The sequence below is a fragment of the Cygnus olor genome, chromosome 3 (assembly GCF_009769625.2).
Source record: "Cygnus olor isolate bCygOlo1 chromosome 3, bCygOlo1.pri.v2, whole genome shotgun sequence".
In the NCBI taxonomy this organism is placed as follows: domain Eukaryota; kingdom Metazoa; phylum Chordata; class Aves; order Anseriformes; family Anatidae; genus Cygnus; species Cygnus olor.
In genome coordinates, this window is record NC_049171.1 from 169,251 (window position 1) to 195,214 (window position 25,964).

Consider the following 25,964-nt stretch of genomic DNA (forward strand, 5'->3'; position numbering starts at 1 on the left):
GTCTAGACTACACTGTTGATCCCAGTGTACAGGAGTACAGGAAGAAAGGTACTTACTGGGCTGCAGGTCACAGCTCAAGTGTCGATTCAACTTGTCTTCCAGTTTCAGCAGCAGTGTTAACTGCATGGTAGAGAAGTTCTCATGAGGGGCTGCAGTCTTACAGGCTGCCAGTAGCCACCACAGCCAGGAATATCCCCCCCAAAAAACATCGAGATAGGAATCACCCCCCTGCAGAACCCCACAGGAGTCTAACAGAAAAACCACATCCAGTGCCATTCCCAAAACACTGCCAGCAGCACCATCCTGTGGAGGAAGTGCCTTAAGGCTGCACCTGAAGGGTAACCTCTAAGCGTTAGCTGAGCAGAATGTTGTCTACAAGCATACTTGATCTGGCTTTGGGCCCCATAGACTGCAACTCTGGTAGCAGAAGGTCACACAAGGCACCAGCAGCAAATCAGCATGGTACCACATACCCTGCACAGCTGCCTCACTATACCCCCACACAGCATGGTCAGCAAGAAGATGGGAACGTACATGGTGTTTCACTCCCTCCTCTACTGACTCAATGTTGCACTGCATCAGCACCACCTGAAACAGAAGCAGAGATACACCATGACTCACTGCTGCTGCAGAGCACACCTGCCTGGGGAAGAACAAGTTCCAATCTCTCACCTTGCGGGTTTCTACCTCAGCTGGCTCTGGAGTTGGGGTTTTCACTGATGGTGGAGCAATGGGAGACTTCACACCACCTGCTGGGGCTGCTGGGGTCGTGGCATCCCAAAAGCTGTAAGTGGGTAGATACCATTCCTACAAGAAAGGATCAGGGTCTGAGGTTATGGCTCTCCTAAATGACTCCAGTCTCTCACACAATTAAAGATGCACATAAAAAAACATACTACCATAGAAAAAAAAAAACACCTCTTACCTTACATCCTCCAGGAATTTGTCCAGCTCCAACGCTGGCGATTGTGAAAAGCTGGAGGGAAAGAAGTACTGACGTGAGAAGTCATCTAACAGAACTATCCACTCAAGTCTCTTTAGATGCAGTTTCAAATCACCATGTCCTAGACTACACCTGTGTACGGAGGCAGAATGAGTACAGCCAGTCAAAGGCAAGGTGTACTCACCTTTGCCAGTACATCTTTCTGTGCCAGAAGCAACTGTTCACAGAAGCTAAGGATGAGGCAACATTTTATGAATGGCAGAAAACAGTTATCACCTCCTTGTAGAGAGCTGTCCCAGCTAGAACTGTGGAAGCTAGCCCAGTAACACTATGTTCCCAGCGCGTTTTGTTTTTTTTTTTTTTTGTAGATATCTGTTTTGCCAGACCCATAAAGTCTGGATCCTGTCTCCAAACAAACAAAGGCACTAAGAGCTGCCAAGGAAAGAACCGCTGCAGGAGGTGATGGCACAGTATGACTAACCATATCACTCCAGACCGGCAGCTAGAAACTACACCTCAGGATTTAAGGCCCTACCCAAATGTTACTCACTGCAGTTCTAGAGACTTTTGTTCCCTGTGTAATTCCTTTCAAAGATTGCTTGTTCATCCTTGGTATCTTTTTAACATAGTGTTCCAAAGGAAGTCTTCCTATCAATTTGTTTTGAACTCCCCAGCCTTTAATTCCACTGAACATCTCACCTGCTGGCAGCTGAGAGAAGATCATAAACACTGACAACCCCTTTCCTTTGTGCATGTCTACTGTTTTTCCCCTCTCTCATCCTCAAAAATGTACAGTTCCTCAATGTGTTGACAATTATTCCTACCTAGTCACTTGGTGAAGTCAACTATCTGATCTGCTCCAGCACAAAGGCTGTCACATTGTGCATGTATGATGTACACAATGTCTTCAGACATTTCATCCAGTTAGTGTAAATTTCTCTCCTGTTATTTAGCGTCCTGGTATCATATTAGCTCTCAGCTATAGTTATGCAGCAGTGTGTTTTCATCAACCTGTCAATGATCTTCTCCTGTGGCTTTAACTCACAGCCTACTCAGACAAACATTTTTTTCCCTCTCTGAAGCACGTTATTGTTCTTTTGCACAGTACAGGGAGTTAGTAACACCAGAAGAGTCCACCTTTCTGGTTCTGGCAAGTTATGAGCCACAGGTTCTCCCATTTCACTAATTCCCCAGTAAAACATTTTCCTCATCACTGCTGTCAATTCAGCTTTTTAGCATCTACTTGACCACAACTTCTTTTAGATTGGTTGAAATAAAGACTTGCAGCAGCCAGTGTTCCCCTTTACTACAGTAAAGTAAGACTATGAAACCCCTTTTGATGAATTTGAGAGATCAGTAAGAGACTGCAAGCTGCTTAAATTCTGCCACAATCATCCAAGTGCTTTGCTGCTCCTACAGAGCTGGTCTAGACTTCACATCTGCCTTGGTTCCTCAAACCACTCTGCAGCCCTTTTTAATACACAATACCTGTTATTTTCCCATCCCATCCTCTAGGACAGTAGAAAAATAATACTTTTCTAGCAGTACAGCTTATGTGGCATTCTGATAAATCATCTGGAAATGATACTCTCCAACATTTCAAGTCATTACTCTGCTTTATTTTTCTTTTTCCCAGCACCTCCGACATACTGTGCAACAAAAAAAAAGCAGATCCCAGCTAAGTGTATGCCAAATAACCAATTCTCTGCAGAATGAAGTCTAATATACAGAATTTCTCTTGCACAGCCTTGGCTATTAGTTCTTTGTCCTCTATTCTGACACTTAAAATAAAAATAAAAAGATTCTAAATATAGTAAATAAGCACCAGTCCCAGGACAGACCCCTGAGGGACACCACTCATTACCGGCCTCCACCTGGACATGGAGACGTTGGCCACCACTCTCTGGGTACGGCCTTCAAGCCAATTCCTTATCCACTGAATGGTCCACCCTTCAAACCCATCTCTCTCCAATTTGGAGATCAGGATGTCATGTGGGACCGTGTCAAAGGCCTTGCAGAACTCCAGGTAGATGACATCCATTGGTCTTCCCTTGTCAGTTGATGCAGTTGCTCCATCACAGAGGGCCGCCAGATCGGTCAGGCACAATTTGCCCTCTGTGAAGCTGTGGTGGCTGCCTCGGATCACTTCCTTGTCTTGCATGTGCATTAACATTGCTTCCAGGAAGATCTGTTCCATGATCTTCCCAGGCACAGAATCACAGAATTGTAGGGGTTGAAGGGACCTCAAGAGAACATCGGGTCCAACCCCCCTGCCAAAGCAGTCCCCTAGAGCAGGCTGCCCAGGTAGGCGTCCAGACAGGCCTTGAATATCTCCAGAGAAGGAGACTCCACAACCTCCCTGGGCAGCCTGTTTCAGTGTTCCGTCACCCTCACCATGAAGAAGTTGTTTCGCATGTTAGTGTGGAACTTCCTGGGCTCCATTTTGTGGCCATTGCCCTGGTCCGGTCCCCACAAACCACTGAAAAGAGGTTGGCCAAATCCCTCTGTCGCCCACACTTGAGATATTTGTAAACATTAAGATCCCCTCTTGGTCTTCTCTTCTCAAGGCTGAACAGACCAGGTCTCTGGGACTACTTGCTGAGGGCAGACACTATTCCCTCATCAAGGCCGTCGATGAAGATGTTGAACAAGACCGGACCCAGCACCGACCCCTGGAGAACGCCGCTAGTCACAGGTCTTCAGCTGGACTCTACGCCACCGATCACCACCCTCTGAGCTCAGCCAGTTCTCAAACCCACCTAACTGTCCACTCATCTATCCCACGCTTTCTCAGCTTCGCTAGCAGGATGCCGTGGGAGACAGTATCAAAAGCCTTGCTAAAGTCAAGGTAGATGACATCCGCTGCTTTCCCCTCATCTACCCAGCTGGTGATGCCATCATAGAAGGCTACGAGGTTGGTCGAACACAATTTCCCCTTGGTGAATCCACGTTGACTACTCCTCATAACCGTCTTCTCTTCCAATTGCTTGGAGATGGCATCCAGAACAAGCTGTTCCAACACCTTTCCAGGGGCGGAGGTGAGACTGACTGGCCTGTAGTTGCCCGGATCCTTCTTCTTGCCCTTCTTGAAGACCGGAGTGACATTGGCTATCCTCCAGTCCTCAGGCACCCCTCCTGTTCTCCAGGACCTTTCAAAGATGATAGAGAGCGGTTCGGCGATCACCTCTGCTAACTCCCTCAGCACATGTGGATGCATCCCTTCAGGACCCATGGACTTGAGTGCACTGAGCCCACTGAGACGCTCCCGAACCACTCCCTCATCAATCAGGGGGGAGATCTCCACTTCCCAGACTCTTTCTACTCCCTCCAGTGTCCAGGGGTACCGGGGGGGGAATCTTTGAAGAAAAGACCGAAGCAAAGAAGGCATTCAGTATCTCCGCCTTCTCAGCGTCCCCCGGTACCAGGGCACCCCCCTACTTCAGCAAACAGAGGTGAGGCTCACCGGTCTCTAGTTCCCCAGGTCTTCCTTTCAACCCTTTTTTAAAAGTGGGAGTGATGTTTCCTTTTTTCCAGTCACCAGGGACTTCACCTGACTGCCAGGACTTTTCAAATGGGCTAGAGAGAGGCTCGGCAACTCCATCAGCCAGTTCCCTGGGGACCCTGGGAGGCATGGCATCGGGCCCCACAGACTTGTACTCGTTCAGCTTCATCAGGTGGTCTCCAACCTGCTCTTTGCTTACAGCGGGAAGGACTCGGCTCCCCCAGCCCTCATCTTCAGGTTCAGGGAAACAGAGACGTGTGAGGCCTGACTGGCGGTGAAGGCTGAGGCAAGAAGTTGTTGAGTACCTCAGCCTTCTCCATGTCTCTCGTTACCGGTTCTCTGCCATTTATCAGCAGGGGGTACACTCTCCTTGGCCTTTCTTTGCTGGCCAATGTACCTAGAGAATCCCTTGTTGTTGTGTTGGTGGTTTTTTTTTTTGTGTCCCTTGCCAAGCTCAGTTCCATCCGTGCCTTGACCTTCCTGATCCCATCCCTGCACATCTGGACAGCTTCCCTGTACTCATCCCTGGCCACACGTCCCTGCTTCCACTGCCTGTGAATTTTCTTCTCACATCTCAGTTGACCAGCAGGTCTTTGCACAGACATCCCAGTTTTCTGCCCTCCCTGCCCTCTTTCTTACTCAGGGGGATGGAAAGTTCCTGTGCTCTAAGAAAAACATCATTAAAGAGTTGCCAGCTGTGTTCAGCTCCTTTTTCCCTAAGGAGAGCATTCCAGGGGATCCCATCCACCTTGTCTTTAAATAGCTTAAATTCACTCTTTGGAAGCTCAGGGTCCTGACTTTGCTCTTTTCCAGGCCCGTATTCCTCGAGATCACAAATTCAACCAGGGTGTGGTCACTGCAGTCTAGACTGCCTCCAATCTTAACCTCTTTAATGAGTTCAGCTGCACTGGTAAGCACCAAGTCCAGTAACGCTTCTCCTCTGGTTGGTTTGTCTAATACCTGGACCAGGAAGTTATCCTCAACACACACTGGGAGTCTCCTGGATTGCTTACAGCCTGCTGTGAAGCTTTTTCAGCTGACATCTGGGTGTTGAAGTCCCCCATCAAGATGAGAGCATGCTTCAACTACAAGAAGTGTCACGCTTGCAAGAAGCGCTCATCAACAGGCTCCCCTTGATCAGGCGACTTGTAGTAGACCCAACCCACAAGGTGACCTTTATTGGCCCCATCCTTAATTTTTACTCACAAGCTCACAACTTGTCCATTGCTGTTTCTCAGAGGCATCTCTTCGCAATGAAAATGAGCTGCTCTGTTATGAAAACACTGAGGAACCATTTCTCCAACACACTGGACTCCATTCAACAAGCCTGTGAGGAGTCTGAGTCACTTCCCCAAACTATTCTGCCAGGTTTAGCTAAGGATTGCTCTAACTACAGTGTGCTAATTTCCCTCTCCTCAGTCTGGGGCACAAGTCACATCTCACACCAGTGTTGCATGAACATATTCCACACAGCTAAATTCTTCCACTCAACAGCTACCCTCCACCACATTTTCATGTTTAGATAAAGTGCACACTTCTTCACCAACAGTTCTCTTCTGTTTACCAGTTATTGGTGAAATGACAACGCTAACTTGAAGGCAAGAGTCCCGGGCAGTTCATTCATTGCCCAGCCCAGTGCCATGGAGCCTGTTCCACATACACCTGAGCAGAACCCCTCCAAACACACCAATGGGTACTCACATCATCTTGACTCCTTCCCTATCTGCATGATTAATCTCTGCCAACACTGCACTCATGTCAAGGTTTTTGGTCATTTCTTCTAAAGCGTTTTCAGGAATCATATCTATTAAAAGAGAAAAAAGTTAGACCTGAACAACTGCAATTCCCTTACATCCTAAGAAGGATAAAAACCCACAGGCTTTGTGATGAAAAACTCTTGTGCCACTCAGAGCAGGCAGAGCACCATATTTCTTCAGGCTCTGCAGCAACCACAGTTCTGTTTCACAAGGCCCTGGTCCCTGCCTGTTAAGACCAGCGCAAAGGTCTTGCTTTCCAGAATGTCAGCTGCAGTGACAACTTAGTAAAGCTTTTCATAACACAAGATGCAGCAGCCTGGGACTCCATACTCACGCTGATGCCCAACGATACAGTGAGCAGCTAGTAGCTTTAGTGATGGCACCTCAAACAATGCCTGATGAAAAAGGAGCTCCCGGGCAGTAGGACGCTTGCTAGGGTCCTGTTCTAGACACTTCTGAATGAACTCCTGAAAGACAAAAATGCACGAGATGATGTGCAATGCCAAGAGGTCTACATGGGTGCTGAGCCTCCTTCACTCACCCTCTGCAAGGGGTCCTCCAGCAGCTGGATGGCACTGTTAATGGCCTCCTGGGGCACATACGATGACTCTCCATTACCCTGTATTTCCAGTACTGCCATCTGCAACACGAAAGTAGCATTATTAGACTTCACCAAGAAATGCTTACTATACATTGAACAGACCTCATGACCACCACTGCCAAGTGTGAGATCTTAACAGCCAAGGTGGTTTTTTTTTTCTGTGCTATTTAAGGTCACAGTTTGTAGAGGCAGAGAGAGAATAACTGCTTCATATGATAGCTTGTTTCTAGCACCTTAACAGATTGCCAGAGAGGCCTGAAAACTATGCCAGCATCACCTTAGACAGCTAGTATCTCTATTTTGAATCTCATGATCCATTGGCCTACACTTATTTGATAATTACCATCCTCTAATGAAGCAGTAGCTGGATCACTGACAGAATCTGACAGTGTCCCTCCTAGCGGTATGAAATTGCTCTATATTACATGCAGAAAAGCAAGCACACAATGCCACCCAGAACCAGCTCCAACCAACACATACACAAGTTCCAAGCTAGGAAGGCTGGCAGAAGATCCCAGGCAATGTCTGAAGATTCAGCTCCAGTTTACTTTCCTAAAAGTTGTGTGTTTCACAGGTCTTTTCTTGCTTCACTTATGAGATGCACAGCATAGGTTCAGAATTGTGTGTTGGCTCTTGCTGACAATTGTCCTCAGATAACTTATAGTAACTCGTATTTCCTAGTCTTGGGCCTACTGATTGCAGGAACAGAAGATTCTATGATTCTGTGAACCAATAAGCTGATAAGACCAGGTACATCAGACTCACACTTGACAACAACCAAAATCTGCATCAGGTGGGGCCATACAGTAACGGAGTGTCCTCTCCTCCAGATACTACAGGAGAACAAATACTCCCCAGAAGGGGAGTTTTTTTCCCCCCCTCTGTACATATTAAGTACATTTTGTAGTAGTGACTGTTCCCACAGCAGGTGGGTCAGTCTCCAGAACTGTCCAATTAGTCATTACCCAGAGTAATAAATTACACACCAAAAATTCCAGAAAGAGCCACACATTACCAAGTTCTTTACTGCTTAGTAAAGCATTTGGAGGAACCTTGATAGGCATCCCTACAACGCAAATTGCATTTGGCTCAGAGACAAAATGCACCTGCTACGAAAACCACCCGTGCCCACAGCAACTCCATAGAGTCATCTCCTTCCCTTGATTTTATTCTCTCTGTCCCATAACCACAGCGTTCCACACTCACCTCCAGGGCACACATCCCAAGGAATAAATGTCCACAGCAGTGGTAACATTGGCAACTTCTGTAACACAGAAACAATGCTCTGTTATCAGTCTCTCCCTGCACTCAGCAGCAGGACCACCTCTGTATCAGGCTATGACAATCCTGCAGCCCTTCTGTCCCTCCTCTGCTATCAAAAGGCAAAGGAGTTGAAGCAATAAAACAGGCAAATAACACAAAACTGATAATGTGACATCTCTCATGAGACTACAGCTGAAAACAAGATGCACAATAGCCTGCAAACATTAGTGAGACAGGCCAACAAAACTCAGGCTTGCAGCTGTTGCCACACCATACCTCCATATTCTGGGGCAAAGAAGTGCAGGTTCTTCTGCTCCTCCCGACATGTCTTCACATGGTTCTTAATTGTGTCTGGTGCCACTAGAAGAAAGTCATGAATGCTTAGTATACAGGAAACCTTAGCCCATCCCCAACTAGATCCTACAGAATACATGCAACTCCAGGGCCATCTGGCTGCCCAAATGGGCACCACAGTGAAGTTGAGTTGGCCCTCATCACTCCTTCATCTCAGGTCACTTGCCTAGAACATTTCTCCATTGCTTCCTTGGCCGCATATTGACTAAGGCAACTTAGCATTAGCTCTCTAAGAAAACCCTGGAGTCCACAACTCACAGCTTCTGCTGAATGACAAGATGAACTGGAAAGAATTTCCCTGTTAAAGTGCAAGTCCTAAAAGCACCCCACTTAGATCAGATTTTTGTCACAAGCAACCCGAATATAACAGAATCCCTAGGAACAGCTAGAAACACCAAGATCACTGCAGTTACAGTCCACCACCTTAGGGCTCCAGGAGAGGACAAGTCTACCAGGTAATTTTCCCTAACAAGATTCTCCACGCTCAACAGGACACTGGTGCTAAAGTGGACTCAAGACAAAAGTCAAGCATAGCTGCCGAATGAGACCTGACAGCACAGGCTTTCCAGCAGTCAGCACCTGCACGGCCCCAACCACAAACCACTCAGAGCTGCTGGAAGAGAATGACTCCCAGCCACAAGCACAATGAGCAGGACACAAGAATGGATAAGTCCTAAAAGATAAGCCCCTCAGGACAACCACCCTTGAAAAGATTGCAAAAAAAAAAAAAAAAAAGTCTGACAGGGAAAAACACTGAGGTAGGCAGGAAGACAATCACCATCCCATCTAAAGCTCTACTTCTACCTTAGAACATGCCTAGTCCCCAGACTCAGGACCATCTCCCACTTAGTCAACCTCCTTGACAATTGCAATTAGTTCTGGTCTGCACTGCTACAACGTGGACTTGCCCAGCACATGCCAAACGACAAGGAAGACTCCACGCCGAATGAGACTGAACTAGCGCCCAGCCTCATAGACGAGCTGAGACAAGAAGGATCTCCCTTAACTCAGTTCAACTTTTGCTGTGTAGCACATACTGAATCATATCTCTTTCAAGCACTGGAACCAGAGCTTGCTCCAATGGCCAGTGTCTACTTCCCCAACAAACTGTTCATGGAGAGTTTACTGCTCTTTGTTCTTGTGCTACCTCTGCCCTGGAAGTCCAAGAAGACTACTTCATTCCTAGTGCTTATCTGTTTACAGATACTACCAGGTCCTCTCAGCCTCACAGCATTAAGCAAAGCAAGCTAAATCTTTGTCTTCCTCTTAAAACCCCACTCTGCATTTTCCAATGACACTGACTGCTCAGATAAGCTCTGCCAGGACCATGCAAACTCATACTAATTCTCTCTCTACTGGGGACTCTTCTCCAACGTATTTTAACATTCTTGTCAGTGACCACGACTGTAAGAAAAGGTAAGGGGGTTCAAATTTCCCCCTTGAACAGCCAGGGAGGCCGGATCCTCTTCAATTCCCAAATGACGAGCTCCGGGCTTTTGTGAAGCTTTGTATTTTATACTACCGAATTACCTGCCACTGCAATTAGTCCAGTCATCTAATGTATTCTTGTGTTTCTGGAAGATGTCCTGACCACATCAACATCACATGTCCCCGTATTTCTATAATATCCTTAACATTAATGAGATCAGTGACTGTGGAACTCCAACACCCCCCACCACCTCGGTGGGACACTCCTTTTTCAGCTTCTACCCTGTCACCATGCCCCTCGAGCCAGTACCTTACGCTGCATATAGTGCACATCATCCAAGTTTGTCTAGCATAACAGGTTATTCTATCAGGCCTTCTAAACAGGTTCCCAAACATCCAAAATGGAAAAGACCTGTTAACTTGCTTTTGTCGGTCAGTTAAGGGCAGTATCTGTCTTAAGTAACCAACTGCTATACAGTGAGAGAAGTCTAGCAACCAGCACTAAGATCTTGCGTGTGCTGAGCTGCTGCCAGGGCAGCACTGGTGTCTGGTCAAAGCCAGACCACCTAAGAAGGGACAGACATCAAGGCCTACCTTAACAGCAACACGCTATGTCAACAGTGGCAATGTTGTCAGAATTCAGCACAGAGAATCACAGAATCATTTAGGTGTTCTTGAGACTCTTTACCAACCAAGTCCAACCATCAACCTGATCTACTGAGTCCCATCACTAAGCCACACTCCTTAGCGCCACATCCACACCTCTTATGTACCTCCAGGGATGAGGACTCCATCACTACCCTGGGCAGCCTGTGCCAATGCTTGACAACCCTTTCTGTGAAGAAATTATTCCTGATAACAGTCTAACCTCCCTGGCACAGGCTGAGACTGTTTCCTCACATCCTACCACTTGTTGCCTGAGAAAAGAGACTAACACCATCCTCACTGCGACCTCCTTCAGGTAGCTGTAGAGAACGGTGAGGTCTCCCCTCAGCCCCTTCTTCTCCAAACTAAACAACCTCAGGTCCCTCAGCCACTCCTCCTAAGTCCTGTTTTCCAGTCCCTTCACCAGCTTTATTGCTCTTCTCTGCACTCAGCCAAGCAACCCAATGTCCTCCTTGTAGTGAGGGGCCCAAAACCGAACACAGTATTTGAGGTACAGTCTCACCAGTGCCAAGTCCAGGGGGCAATCACTTCCTTAGTCCTGCTGGCCACACTATTTCTGATACAAGCGAGGCTACCACTGGCCTTCTTGGCCACCTGCACATACTGCTGGCTCATGTTTAGCCAGCACTCAACCATCACCCCTAAATCCTTTTCTGCTGCGAACTTTCCAGCCACTCTTCCTCAAGCTTATACCACTGCATGGGGTTGTTATAACCCAAGTGCAGGACCCGGCATTTACCTTTGTTGAATGTCACGCCATGGACGTGGCCCATTGAGCTAGCTATACAGGTCCCTTTGCAAAGCCTTTCCACCTCAAGCAGATAATCACAGAATCACAGAATGAAGGGGTTGGAAGAGACCTCGACAGATCATCGGGTCCAACCCCCCTGCCAAAGCAGGTTCCTTAGAGCAGGCTGCCCAGGTAGGCATCCAGACGGGCCTTGAATATCTCCAGAGAAGGAGACTCCACAACCTCTCTGGGCAGCCTGTTCCATAAGCCATCAAGCATTGGACCAAAGTTCTCAGAAAGGAAATCTGGGGCAATACTACTCCAGACAACACTTTTTGCCAAAAACAGAGCAGAATCAAGCCAAGTATAAAGCCATTTATTGCAAAACACTGCAAACAATGTTTTGATTAAGTTCATTTCCCAATATGTCTTGCCTAGATGGAAGAGCCAGTTCACTATCCAGCCATTCTGTCCTTTGCTCCTGGGCCTCTATTTAAGAACAAGGAAGAGGCAGGAATCAGTCACAAAAAGGCATTAATAACAGAAATCTTAGCCAGTGATGTAACATAGACACTCCCATACTACAAAAGCAAGTTTCAACGAAATCCTAGTACAACCTGTATTGATAATCATAGAATCATGTAGATTGGAAGAGACCTTCAAGATCATCAAGTCCAACCATCCACCTAACACTACAAGTCCACCGCTAAGCCACGTCCCTAAGCACCACAATAGAAGAGACATTCCTGGGAACCTGGTTCCACAGCCCAATATAGTAATGTTTGGAAATTAAAAAAAATAAAAAATAATTGCTGTCTACACCTCATTTGGTAAGATGACTGTCTGCATCAGAGACATACAGACATTCTGCAATGGCACCAGCATTTCTGGAAAAAGCTGTGTCTACACTGTCTGTGGGAACTTTTAACTTAGACACACAGAAAAGTAGCTCTAAGTCCGCTGTTGTAGGTTATCCAGGGACCTTTCCCCTCTGACGTTTTATTCACTGTGCCTCCAAATTTGCAGAGTTGCACCAGAAGTCCTCAATATGTTTTTCTATCACTGTTGGAGAGACTTGCACTGGAGCAGGGTTTGATTAGCCACACTGCCTTTTTCCTGTTGTAGCAGCTTATATCACAACTCTTGTGTGGCTTGGCTGAAAGGCACATGCACCACCTTGCTCTGGTATTGCAAAGCTGAAACAATGCAGCAGTAGAACAATGGCATAAGACTACCAGATTCTTCACAGCATGCTTTAGAGCTAAGCAGAGATGGGCTTGTCACAATTGCACCTGTTCCATTCATCACTGTGACAGCAACCACCCACAGGAAGTCAACCCTGAACAACTCACACAATCACGTTAAAGGACAGGCTGTTCTCTAAGCGCTGCTATGCACTGTGATTTTAGAAGCTGGAGCAACAAACTTTGATTTGATCTAGTCTAGTTGTTATTGTATGTCTGTCACCTTGGTACATAAATCACTTAGCAAAGGTGCAGGCTTGAGAGGAGCTCCACCTGAGCAGACAGTTCAAAACAAGACTCATAATTATAAAGGTAAGAATATACACTTTAGGGTACCTTTGATACAAGCTCTTCGGACTGATTTCCACACTGTTTCTACCTGCCAGCCATTACTATATACAGCAATGACTAATTCTGTGAAGAATCAGATACATGAAGGCTAGGGACAATTATGTTAAGGAAGACAAACAATAAAGGTCAAAAAGGAAAGTCAGATCACAACATAACAACAAGCATGCCTTTCTCAGCCACAGAGAAGGGGAAGACAGCAAAGGGCAGAGTACAAGTACCACACAAGTGATCAGTCTGGTAGGGAAGTAGTGAAGATAAAATGGATTTTAAGAGAAGGATTAGCCAATACGGTGTCTGTGCAGGGCAGATGATAAGAAGAGACGTGAAGTGCAGTAGAAAGTAGGACAAGCAACTTGCCTTTGGCAAGCTGAGCTCAATCTGACAAGAAAAAGCATAAGAAGAAGAAACATTGCTATAGGAACACAGAGCTTGCTAGACTTCTCAAACCCTCAAGGACATGCTAATGCGAAGAGGTCACCAGGGTAACATAGACAAATCATCAGAAGCAAGTTATTAGGAGTGTCAGCCCAAGAACTCACTTGGTGGTATTATTTCCCAGCTGTCACCAACAGCAAGTTTTAGCAAAGATGCTCAATCTCACAGTGACTTGCCTTTTCAAACACTTCATGCTGCAGAAGTCATTTTCTTCTGTCATGCATGCAATTCACTCACCTTTGTTTTGCATTCGCCACTTCCTCCTTGCAAATAGGAAAAGAATCTGCTCAGTAGACTTTCCTTTCCTCTCAAAAAATTCAAGGGTTGAAGTAGCCACTGACCCACTCAACTGTCTCTAGCAAATGCCTAAGCATTCCCTGAAGCAGGAATATATTACTCCACTCTTACAGTAAAGTGCTCAAGTACACTATACTCCAGATTTTTCAGCAGGCTTAGAAAGCAGAGGAAACAAGATGACATCCAGAAGGGTCAACAACTAACCTTTAAGATTAGTCAGAGAAGCTTGCTATGCAATCCAGCACCAGGGAATGATTAGCCACCTCACCTTCACTGCACTGCACCAGCGCCACAGGGACCCCAAAATGTTCAACTGAATGCAAGACCATCTGTTTGCAACTATATAGCGATGGCCACAGGGCCAGGATAGGTATTAGAACACATTATATCTCCTGCGCTCATACACTCAAGTCATTTTTACTGCTGCAGAAGGCTACAAGACTGCACAATAACAAGATACTTCACAGTTCACTTCAGTGGAACACTAAGATGACAAATGCACTCTTATTAGGAGGGCACAACCTAGAAATAAGCAACTGGGAAGTTATTGAAAAGAAAAAGAAGCATACAGCTATTAAGCATGGAATCAAATAAGAAAAGCAGTGACAAATTTAAGTTGATCACAGAATGCAAGCATCCTATAACCCCTGCAGATCTACATCAGGGATTGTAAAGAGTGTTTACAAACTTATTTGCTACACTAAATCACCAGAAGCAGAAGGGGTTTGTTTTTGTTTTTTACAACAGCTGAATATCTATTGAGATGAAGGGGCGAAGATGTTTAGTACATGAAAAGTTCACTACATGTAGTACCAGTGCCACAGAACAGCCCCACAATGCCCACCTCTACATTCATTCTTATCATATCCATGCTTCTGAACAGAGTAACTATCTCTGCCTGAAAGATGCCCCGTTATTACTTCAGAGAAATTACTGCTGAAGTAAAAACAGTGGTACACGCCAAAAAGAGTCTTTACCATACAGAAGTCACAGATTTGAGAGAGGTATCCTACTTCACAGAAATTAATATAAAATCATAGAATCATGGATTGTTTGAGGTTGGGAGGGACCTCTGAAGATTATCTGATCCAATCCCCTGCTCAAGCAGAGCCACCCAGACAGGGTGCCCAGGACCTTGCCCAGGCAGAATATCTCCAAGACCTCTCTGGGCAGTCTGTGCCAGTGGCTCTGCCACCTGCACATCAGAGAAGTACTTCCTGATGTTCAGAGGGAACATTCTGTTCTATTTTGTGCCCAGTGCCTCTTCTGCCGCTGAGTTTCACTCATGCTTTCTGCATCCTCCCTGCAGGTATTATACACACTGATGAGACCAAAGTAAGACAAAGCCTTTAAAAAATAATAATGTAAGCTGTATACCACTTTGAACCTTCTGGGTAATAAAAACTTAATTCAAAACTATTTATTTCCCAGATCTCATCCCCAGAAGTACATGTAATCAGAGACAAACCTTTTCCCCTGCTTATGAAAGTCCGGCTTAGTTTAGCCAAGTTTCTATGTAATTGGAAACGTTTGGCTTGGTAGAGGATGCGCTTGACCCTACACATAAAACTGCATGGCTAGAAGCTAGCACTACATAAAGTCAAGTTAAACCTTCCTAAGAGGATGCAGCCACTGGTGAAAAAAATCCTGTTGATTTTTATGATAGATTTTCCTGTGTCTACTCTTTTCTTTAAATCATGCCTGCTTTAGTTCAAAAAAAAAAAAAGTCAGATCCAAGATATCCAACTAAACCCTATTTGATTTCTGCATAGCCTCCTAAGTATCTCAGGTATCTGTTAAGAGTGTGAATAACAAGTCTTTAAACATCAGGTAACAAAATCCAAAAAATTAAAGTAATGGCTACAATAATCTTATTTATGAAAACATATCACACTCAACCTCATTAATTCGATGCTCAAGAGAAAGAGCAACCCTATACCCTATATTTAGGAGTGTTTTCAAACCCAAATCACTGTTCGAAATCCAAGGATTAAGCAATCTCCAGCTCTCATATGAACAGTACATAATGATAGTATAATACAGTTAAAACTAAATCCTGAGAAACCAGACAAGAAAGCTCTGTAAGTTATCTGATGCTGTTTCAGCACAAATGAGATACCACACCATTTCCTTACACCTGAAGACCACTGACTGAGACTCTTTCCTTACCTTGCTAGCATGAGGGTATTTTGCCCTGCTCATGGTGGTGACTTGTTTTAGAGAAACTGCTTGGCAGTTTTATGCCACGTTGCCATCTGCATGGTTGAACCCATGCTGAAGTTCTGGCTCAACCATATTCTCACTCTTTGGGCATGTTCCAGGATCAGTCTACTGCTTGTGTGCCACCTCACCTCACCAAGGCAGCCTGCTGCACAGCATAAAACTGCCACAGACCGATTTGCCTAGCTGGCAACACTCTGGTAAGCAATCGATCCTCAAAGAAGTCTGCCCTCCTAAAACTGCAAACCCAGATTACATGAACTTCCCCCTCAACTATTTAAAATTGCAGATTTCGTTTTCTGAGAGCATCTACTCTTCTGACAATGCAGAGCAACGCACCACATCTTCCTCCTGCAAACACTAAGAAGGCAGAAAGGCCATTTTTGACAGGTCCTTCCCTTTCACCACTGCCAACTGACAGTTGGTAGGCACCCAACCCTTCAGTAGAAAAAAGCTCTTAACTATTGAGAACAACCCTAACGGCATTTTTTTAAAATTTTTATTTTAATTTAAATGCAGACTTGTATTTAACATGATTAAAAATTGCAGCACTCAAATCCTTCTCTAGCCTCCACAGCCCAACGAAGATAAGCCCAACACCCTCCTCATATGCCCAAGTTTCCCCCCAAAAAAGAGCTTTGTCTGGGGAGGCATAAGTAGTGAACCTCACATTGCAATCAGGGACTCATTTAGGTGGGAGATCTCTCTGGCCATCAGAAGCCAGATGTATTTCACTGAAACATCCATCTTAAAAACAAATCATCTAAGAAGTTAAAACTACAAGCAAGCAATTAAATGTCCAAGCACAAAGCAAAGGCTAGCCCAGGTTTGGTGCTCAGCCAAGCCTAGCAAAGTCGTAGCAGGAAAGAGCCTAATGTTCATGACAAGTTCAACTTGGAAGAGCTCAGAAGAAAGCATCTGATTGGCTTGACATGCAGGAGCCAGCATGCACTAGGGTCCATTGACTAGCACACTAAGAACAAGGAGAAGAGAACTAACAACCAGGGGACTTCACAAAGGGCAGTGCTCCCTCTCTGTAAGGCTTTGGATGAGAAGAATGGCTTTCATTCCAGCACAGAACAAAAAGGTCTCAAAGCAGGATACACCTAGGCTGAACAGTTTTACATACCAGCCTTATAGCAAGGGAACACTGTAAAAATAAATTTTGTGTGTGCGTATGCACGCATGTGTATTACAAATATATATATACATATATATACACACATACATAAATATATATATACACACAAAAAAAATGTACATTACATATATAGTGGTAGTCACATCACAGGAGCGGAGAAGTTTGCTCACCATTAGCAAATATCCTATGAAAGACTGTTGGTTACAGAGCAGCCCGTAAGCGGGAAGTAAAACAAGATAGAAGTCAATGAGTTGATGAAACAGCAAGCACGTAACGTTCATACAGACAGCTAGGTCAGAATCATTGCAAAACACAGACAAGACTGAGAATCTGGCCCAGCCACCAGCCATCTTTTAAAATAAATTTAACTAAGGAATGTTAGCGTTTCAAATTGAGACCCAGACCAGGCAAGGGAGAAGACACCTCTGATCAAGTAGAAAATTAGAGCTGAGTAAGGCAAAGAAACTGGAAGTTCTATTGTTTCTTTGAGTGATCCACAGTCCCTCAGAACCTCTTTCAGCAGACATCTACCTCTCTCTAACACTCTATCAGCTTCTCCTCTGCATGGATCTTTGCAGCTGAACCTATACTTACATACCTGGCCAATAATTTAATAGCAGAGTTAATACCAAGTAAAACCCAGTCTCCTGGCACCCTGGACTGGAACTGAAGGGAGGCTTTGGACTGACCGCAATTAAATATGTAGTGAATCCTAGAAGGTCAGGTAGGCTAAAGACAGGAAAGTATTTGCATCAGTCAAATGCCTGGGGGCGCTATTTGGAAATACACTAGCATAACACAAAACCACAAAACTTCCCCGTGTTCTACTGGAAATCTCACACGGCACATGCTAATACGGCATGCATGTGCCTCACATCCATGTCTCAGGGAAACAAGAAGCTATTACAAAACTCTCCAGTTTGCAGACTCAGTTCCATTGAAGTACTCCAAGAGTTGCTTAAAAGGACTTTTAATTAAAACCCATTACACCTCTTTCCACCTGTTACTGATTCTTAAACTCCCAGCAATAATTACAAGAAACATTGCCCAACATTGGCTGAACATAGCAAATAGCAGCAAATATCCCATCTAAACAGGCTGTTCCTTTGCACTCAGAATGCCTTTGACCTGCCACAATGAATCATCTTGCAACATGCTCCCTTCACAAGTCCAACTGCTAGGCAATGCAGATATGCACAGATGCAACATGGTCTTGCATGTAGATCTTGTGGAAGGGTACATAGAAAACACCTCTCACATGGAATATTTTCATCTGATCGCAACTCCAGAAAGCATTCCTATCTCCACAAACACCAGCGTTAGTGCAAGTCTAAGAGTTTTTAGTCTTCCCTATCCTCACCAGAAGTTCTCCAAGGCACCCTGCTCATTTGACACTTTCTCCTCAAATCTACTAGCCCTGCACTTCAGGCCACTGAAAAAAAAAAAGAAGTTAAACAAATGGATGGCTTTTGTATTGTTGAGCAGTATGAGACATCCTTCCTTTTTCCCACTCCCTTTTTCTTCCACAGATGACCCCCACCATTTAAGATTTCAGCCCTGTCCCCAAAACTCAATGGAATAGCACCTTACTACTAAATTAATCATTTTGCAACACACAAGTGGCCCTAGAAAAAAAGGCTAATACAGAATTGCATGCAGAACAAGAAACGCATAGTGGTCAGTCCTGCTAGTACATGTGCTTCTGCAACCTAGAGTGCCAGCAAGAAGTGACAAGCAAAAGGGCTGCTCTAGCACCTAAAGAGGTGCTACAGGAACAAATAAGTACAAGCCATTTCTAATGCAACACAACTCACAGGCACTACTCTTCTAGTACCTCTTCACCTAGCAGAAGGAAGAATATTTTGTGGGATACACTAGCAGCTTCCTTTCACCAGATTTCTGCCCCAAATTCAGCACGTATACTGTCTTGCTTAAAGCAGAGGGAAGGGAAAGTTTTCGAGGAACATAGTGCTGAACAGCGCTAAGGACGGAGACCGTATTAAAGAGAAGATCATAACGTACTGAATCATTGTTACCCTTAAATCCATGACATGATCCCCCCACTTTTTAAATACACACAGGAAATTGTTCAAGTACAGCCAGCTCTGAGAAATAATTACATGAAGCAATAAATATGGGCCTAACATTGTCACTGATCTCAAAGCAATTCTCTCTAAGACCTGAGCGTGACAATAGCCTGTCTGGCTACTGCACAGTCAGCAGTGCTAGAGAATTGCAAGAATCTGATGACACAGTTGAACAGTTTTGACTTGCCTAGTTGGGTGGGTAGTACAGGAATAAGAATGCATTCTGCAATATTGGCAACTGTAATTACAACCTGTACTGGAATCACAGATGTTATGTTTTGAGGATTCTTTTTCTGATCATAAGTCCACTTGTGCTCACTTCCTTTAAAAAAAAATCAGAAAGGATAAGAATCTCCTAGATAAATCACTTCACTTCTGAACACAAGATGAGCAAGGCAGTCCACAACTGTGGAGTTGTACCAGTTTGGACTGGGACAGAGTTAATTTTCATCATAAAAACTTCTGCATGCTATGGTTTTGATTTGTGACCAAACCTGTGTTGATAACACACCAGTGTTCTAGCTACTGCTGAACAGCGCTAACATAGTGTCAAGGCGTTTTCTGTTTCTCACACTACCCCCACCAGTGAGTAGGCTGGGAGTACATAAGAAGTGGGGTGGGCACAGCTGGGACAGCTGACCCCAACTGATAAAGGGATATTCCATACCATATGACACCATTCTGAGCAATAAAAGCTGGGGGAAGAAAGAGGAGTGGGGGGACGTCCAGATCTACAGCATTTGTCTTCCCAAGCAACTGTTACATGTGATGAAGCCTTGCTTTCCCGCAAAGAGCTAAACATCTGCCTGCCGACAGATAGCGAGTAAATTCGTTAATTGCTTTGCTGATTTGTGCAGCTTTTGCTTTATTTAAACTGTTTATCTCAACCAATGAGTTTTCTCAATTTCACCCTTCCAATTCTCTTCTGCATCCCACTTAGGGTGAGTGAGCGAATGGCTGCATGGGGCTCAGCTGCCTATGGGGTTAACCCACAACAGGAGTAAAAGAGCAACTGGAATTGAGCACTGCTCCTGCACAGTCACACTCCTAGAATTTCCCTTCCTCAGGGCTACCAAGAAGTCTTGCTGAGGATACAGCTGTATAATGCACAGACACTCCACTACTCCTTGAAAGAGGCACATCAGTCCAACTGCCTCTGTTCCTTTCACCATGCCTAATAGAAGCAAAGATCTATGAGATGGGAGGGAGTAGGCAAACACGTAACGGATGAGGCAACTGTCTGCAATCCACACTCAATGAACCACCTTTCTAGACAGTCTCTTAATGGCACCACTGAGAGTCTGAATGCTCGTGAGAATGCCATGTTTGCTGATCTGCAGAACTACTCTCTGGTAAAAAGCCACGGCCCTAGATACCAGCTTGAAGTGGTTTACTTTTATAAGCGTCGGCTATCAGTCAAAGATTCCAGCTGTATAATACTTTTAAACTCAAACTAGAAAGGGAAGGATCTCTATGTACTTCTTGAGTAGAGCCTACAACAGACCTGAATGAACATAAATGACCTGAATCGGATGCCAGGGAACCAGCTATGTCTGCCAGCAGACAGGTATCAGATACGTGCAACTCTTGAAAACTCCTCCCACCTGGACAACTTTGGAAAAAAAAACTGATCAAGTGAACCCTGTGATATCATCAGCCTGTATGAAGAACAAGATGTCATCAAGTTTACAGGCAGGTGATTAATCCTTCTGCCATGACCACACTCCCTGGATACAAGCATATATCAGAAGGTTGTTATAGAGAACAGGACCCCAACTCCGGCACAAGACAGAGTAAAGAGTCTTTTGATTGAAAAGAAAAACTACAGAGTTCCACAGTTTATGAAGAGAGACTACTTTTAAATGACAGGTTGAAGCAGAGCATTATTTCCTGTACCCTGTCTACATTAAAACAAGAATTCACACAGATGAATCCTACAGGATGGCCAGTGCACACTCCTCAGCTTTGAGGATACTTGCAGTAGAGCTGGACAACTGGTAGCTGTCACTTGAAAGGGTACATCAAGGTACCAGAGAATGCATCCAGAACTGCAACATTCCTAAAGATATAACAGCAACAGATGAGGAAAAAAAATAAAACAGACTAAGCAAGGAGGCACTGATCTCTAGAAAAAATACTTCCTACTTCTGAAATAAAGCATTTCAGCACAAGCAGCTGCCTGAACAGGGCATGTCTTTGCTACACAGGCACAACAGAAGCTAGCATCCTGAAGTCCAAGCTAAAATGAGTGATGCTAGATGAGGATGCCAAGACTAGTGGCTTGCTGAAGCCAGAGTCTATAACCTTCATACACTTGTTGGTAAAAGAAACACTCATGTGGCCTCAGTGGACACAGCTCTCCAAGCTTCACAACACTGACAGGCAAACTTCATGTGTATTAACATTGGGGGGGAGGGGGGATGGGGGAATAAGGAAAAAAAAAGGGCAGAGCATCCATGAATCCAAGGATAAGAAGGATAACGTGCATGCAAAACTTGAAAGTTGCAGCACCTTTTCTCTGGTCAGTCCCCTGAGATCAAAAAGGTATGGGCTGACATGGAAAACAGTATCAGTAACAGTCCTTCCTGTGCCTAAAGGCAGTCCAGGAGTGTATTCTATTGCCAATCTCTGGCCCAAATGATGCAGAGGCGGAGGAGCATATGCATACATGCCTACTATGCCAGATAGCCTCGAAAGGATTAGATGTCCTGTTCTAGTTGAGCAGTTTGCCTCAAAGAGGAAGGGACACCTCCAGTAAGCCTTACCTGACCCAATTTTGATCAATCCGTTGTGCTGAATAAAGATGGTATCGCAGGTCAGATTGCCATGGATGATTGGAGGATCACAGGAGTGGAGGTAGCTAGAGATTCAGAACAGAGCACTGGTCAGGGGACTACCTCAGGCTGAAGCAGGAATCCCTCCCTTCATCCCTTCCCTGAGATACATCAGAACATCATCATGAGAAGAGAACAAGAGGGCAAAGGGTGCATTCCAGGGATTTACAATAGCAGGGAGGTACAAATTCAGTGACTGTACATCAACCTCTAGCCTAGTATAGAATAATGAAAATTAAGCAATTGTCTCTTACTAACAACCTCCAGAATTGGCAGAGGGAAAGGAAAGAAAGCTTCTTCTGACCATTCTGACCAGTTCTTACAAAACCCAGGGTACCAGATCTGCATCATACACCTCAATACTGCTAGATGGGAGTTAAACAGGTTATTTTTTTATTATTAAATTTATTTATTATTATAACAGGTATTAAAATACCAAAAGAACAGAACCTTATTCTGTCCCTAATCATAGGATATCAAAAACGGTGTTCAGTAGTGCACAAACATGATCGGTCATGTTTTCTAGCATGCGCAATTAAAACTTTTCAGTGTTGGGGCCCCAGGTACAGTTTGAGGGTTGGTTTTGCATTTCACTCTGCTTTGTTTTATTTTAGCAGCCAGCACAAATAAAGACTGTCAGCTCTCAAAAGCTTATTAGAACACCAGATATCCCTCAGCAGCTATACTTAGCTAAATGGCAACAGAATTTTCTCTATGGAGTGCAAGTCTTGCTCTGACATCTGGGTATTGTTTTTCCAAGGCTGTTATTAGCCACACATCTCTGGCTCAGGTAGGGAAGTGTCTTTAAGACAAAAACAAAAGAACTCCAGATTCTGTTCAACTGGATTGTGCTAAGAAGGCTGCAGATGATCTGCATCATCAAGAAACGTACAAATTCATATATACTCCTATTAATATCACCACAATAATTATGAATACATCACATGCTACAAGGCTGCAGCCTACCAAGATTAAGAAAATTTTCCATGCTCCAGTCATATGGAATTTGATGTCTTTGAGACTTCTTTGCAACATCCTCTTGGCCATGGTTAGAGCCAGGTTATAAAGCTGGATCTGGATACATGGGAAAGCTCCCTGAAGCTTATCCTGTACAGTCACTATCATACCGGTCACAACCATTGGGATCCAAACCTACATTGCACCAGTTTCTTTATTGTAGAGGCTTCAGTATTATTTAACTGAAGAGTCTGGGATTGTCGTATGAAGTGCAGCTGACACTCTACAGACTACAACTGGGATAAGATTCAGGCTGGATGACTGAAAGTGCTCTCCAAGCTCTGTTCCATGAAGTTTGCTAACATTTAGCAGCATGTATACAGACAGCTTTACTATTCTAGCACAAGAAATGCTATGCTTAAACAAATGACTAGATCTCAAGATCAGTAACTTACATACCTGAGAGCAGAGAGGATCTGGGTACACCATCGCTTCCAGGCCTATAGACACAGGAGCAAAAAGGATAAAAATCATTCAAGGAAGAGGAACTAATCCATACTTATGTGATTCAAAGCTCATTCAAATGACGGAACCAGTGTATCTAGCTGATATCCAGTACAGGTGTGCAAGAAGTAAGAACTTTATGAATCAGTACTCTTGTGCTCTGTTTAGTTTTTACATTTTGGACAGGGGTCGCAATCATGCCTCCTCCCTCCTAACTCCTCTTATGCATAGAACCTTCCCTCTTTCCTGCATGCATACACAGAACAGGAGAAGCTATCACAACATACATATGAAGCTGCAGAACTACAGGAAACAAAGAAAGCAACAACAGAACAAGTATGCTCAGAAAATCTGCAACTAAACTGGCTTACAGTAACAAGAAAAAATTCAGACAACATTATCACCACCTTTTCTTCTCATTAGGATCCTCTGCTGAGAGACCCTTCCAGAGGCTGAAGACGCTAAGTGAAAATAGGCACATAGGAAAAAAGAGTTACCTTTTCATTCATAGTTTTGTGGTTTTTCTTTGTCTTCTTCAGGAACTGTTTCAAGCTCCCTGAGGACATATATTCAGTGATGAAGATCACCTGTGGGACAGTATGAAATATTACCTTCTGCTTCACTAATTACCCACAGGATATACAGGGAGAAAACCCAACAGACTGCTTGCTTTACTTACCCTGGCCTTATTCTCCTTCACATCAGCCCAGTATTTGTGAAACTTTACAATGTTCAGATGTTCCAGTTGAATAAGTTGTCAAACACTGCTTTAACTTTCTCCTACACATCAGAAAGTCAAAGCCATGTTACATCAAAGACCACATCAGCCCACACTTTACTTGCTTCTGAGGTCTGGGTCCCCTTAAACAACACAATACACTTCAAGCTCCTATGCCAAGAAAAATCAGCATCTGATTTCATCTTATACTGCATTGTTTGACCACCAAGACTCAACCAACACAAAAGCCTCTAAACATAGTACAGCAACAGTTTTCAGTCACATTTTCTGCAGAAATCAGGCTTCATTTTTGCTATGTTTAAGAAAGTAGGGAAGAGTTATAGACCCAGCCAATAACCCACATGAATCAGTATCTATAATTACAGCCTAAAGGCCTGTCACCCTGGTGCAATGTGTTTTTTACTGTAGAGGTGATAGAGCACTGGAATAGGTTGACAAGAAAGGTAGTTGAGTTTCCCTCCTTGGAAATCTTCAAAAGCCATATGGACATGGCCCTGGGTAACCTGCTCTAAGCACCCCTGTTTGAACAGGGAGGTTAAACCAGATGAACTCCAGAGGTCGCTTCCAACCTTAATGATTCTGTGGTGTTTCCCACATCTCGTTGGGAAACATGTCAACATACCTCCTGAAGCTTAAAGTTCTTTCCGTTCAGAAAACTGAACTTCATTCCAAACCACTTCCACACCTTCCTCTGTATCCATGGCCAGGTAGGCACTATCAATCCCCGGGACATTGCGTTGATTCACCTGTATGGGAAGGATAGAAACAGGTACGAGATCTAAGCTAGCAAGACCAGATCATTACTATGCACCCTTATTTCACTATTATGAAGTTGTTCATCAGCTTTTAACTAAATGAGCATTCCAGCACAGGATTGTCCATGGGCACTTCAGGAATGGGACATACCCAAGATAAGCATGAATCTAGGCCTCATACACAGCCAGTCTGGTGAAAGACTCCTTTGGGTTCCAATATGTTAATTTATGTTTTATTTCTGTATTTCAGTTTACCACAAAAAAAAAAAAATCCAATTTCCATCAGCTGGCCACATACCTAGAATAGCTTCACTTTCAACTGATCCAATTCTCCCTTTGAGTAAATGTCAATACAGAGATTTGCCTAGCATTTCCAGACTCACCTTCTACATATATTACCTCCTTGAAGCTTTGGCCATCTAACAGATTTTCCTATTAATATTGTCTCACCTTTTCTTCCTTCACCCCATCAGCATCCCACATTCGCTGAAAAATTCTCACCATACACAAGGGCTTCCTCAAAAAATTCCTTTCCTCTTGGCAGCTGCTTTCACATGACCAAAGGTACTCAGTTTCAGCTACAGTATTACATTAAGGATGAATTGATGCAAGTGTTCTGCCATCCACAAAACTTACATGAATAAAGCACTATACTACAGAAATGACTACTGATAACAAAATACTAATATAAAAGGAACAAGTTTCCAATGAACAGTACTTTCAACTTCAGTAGACTGGGTACAGACTCAGTGCACCCAGCTGATCACATTGATACACAAAAATCTAAGGCTTTTTTTTTTTTTTTTTATAAAGAAATTCTGATGGAGGACGGGAACCAAAAATAACTTGTTGGTCATACTAACAATAAGCTAAACCTGAGTTCTAAATACAATGTGTGATCAGAAGGACTAACACACCAACAAAACATGTAACACAAGAATTGTGCATGGAAAAAAGAGTCCATTAAGGTATTAATTTCACTAGTGTACAACACCAACTTAAAAGTTTGCATTATACACATCTGCTCACTGGATACTTCATCAGTAGCTTGATAATTTATACAGACCGCCAATCAATTTAGGTTGGTTTTTTTGGAGATCTTCCAAAGGAATCATAACAGACCTAATGATATTCAATTTTCTCAAATTGCAGATGA

At 44.1% G+C, this 25,964-nt stretch overlaps 1 protein-coding gene across 1 annotated transcript in view; it reads right to left on the reverse strand.

Moving 5' to 3' along the window:
* Positions 1 to 25,964, reverse strand: part of NRBP1 (nuclear receptor binding protein 1) — a 40,677-nt gene that overhangs the window by 1,305 nt on the left and 13,408 nt on the right. The window contains 18 exon segments of the mRNA XM_040553757.1: positions 57 to 120; positions 535 to 588; positions 673 to 749; positions 752 to 807; positions 926 to 976; positions 6,147 to 6,249; positions 6,537 to 6,669; positions 6,744 to 6,842; positions 8,010 to 8,029; positions 8,032 to 8,067; positions 8,343 to 8,426; positions 21,785 to 21,879; positions 23,270 to 23,310; positions 23,812 to 23,901; positions 23,994 to 24,067; positions 24,070 to 24,094; positions 24,676 to 24,696; positions 24,698 to 24,799. Of these exon segments, the coding sequence (XP_040409691.1) occupies positions 57 to 120; positions 535 to 588; positions 673 to 749; positions 752 to 807; positions 926 to 976; positions 6,147 to 6,249; positions 6,537 to 6,669; positions 6,744 to 6,842; positions 8,010 to 8,029; positions 8,032 to 8,067; positions 8,343 to 8,426; positions 21,785 to 21,879; positions 23,270 to 23,310; positions 23,812 to 23,901; positions 23,994 to 24,067; positions 24,070 to 24,094; positions 24,676 to 24,696; positions 24,698 to 24,799 (1,225 nt within the window).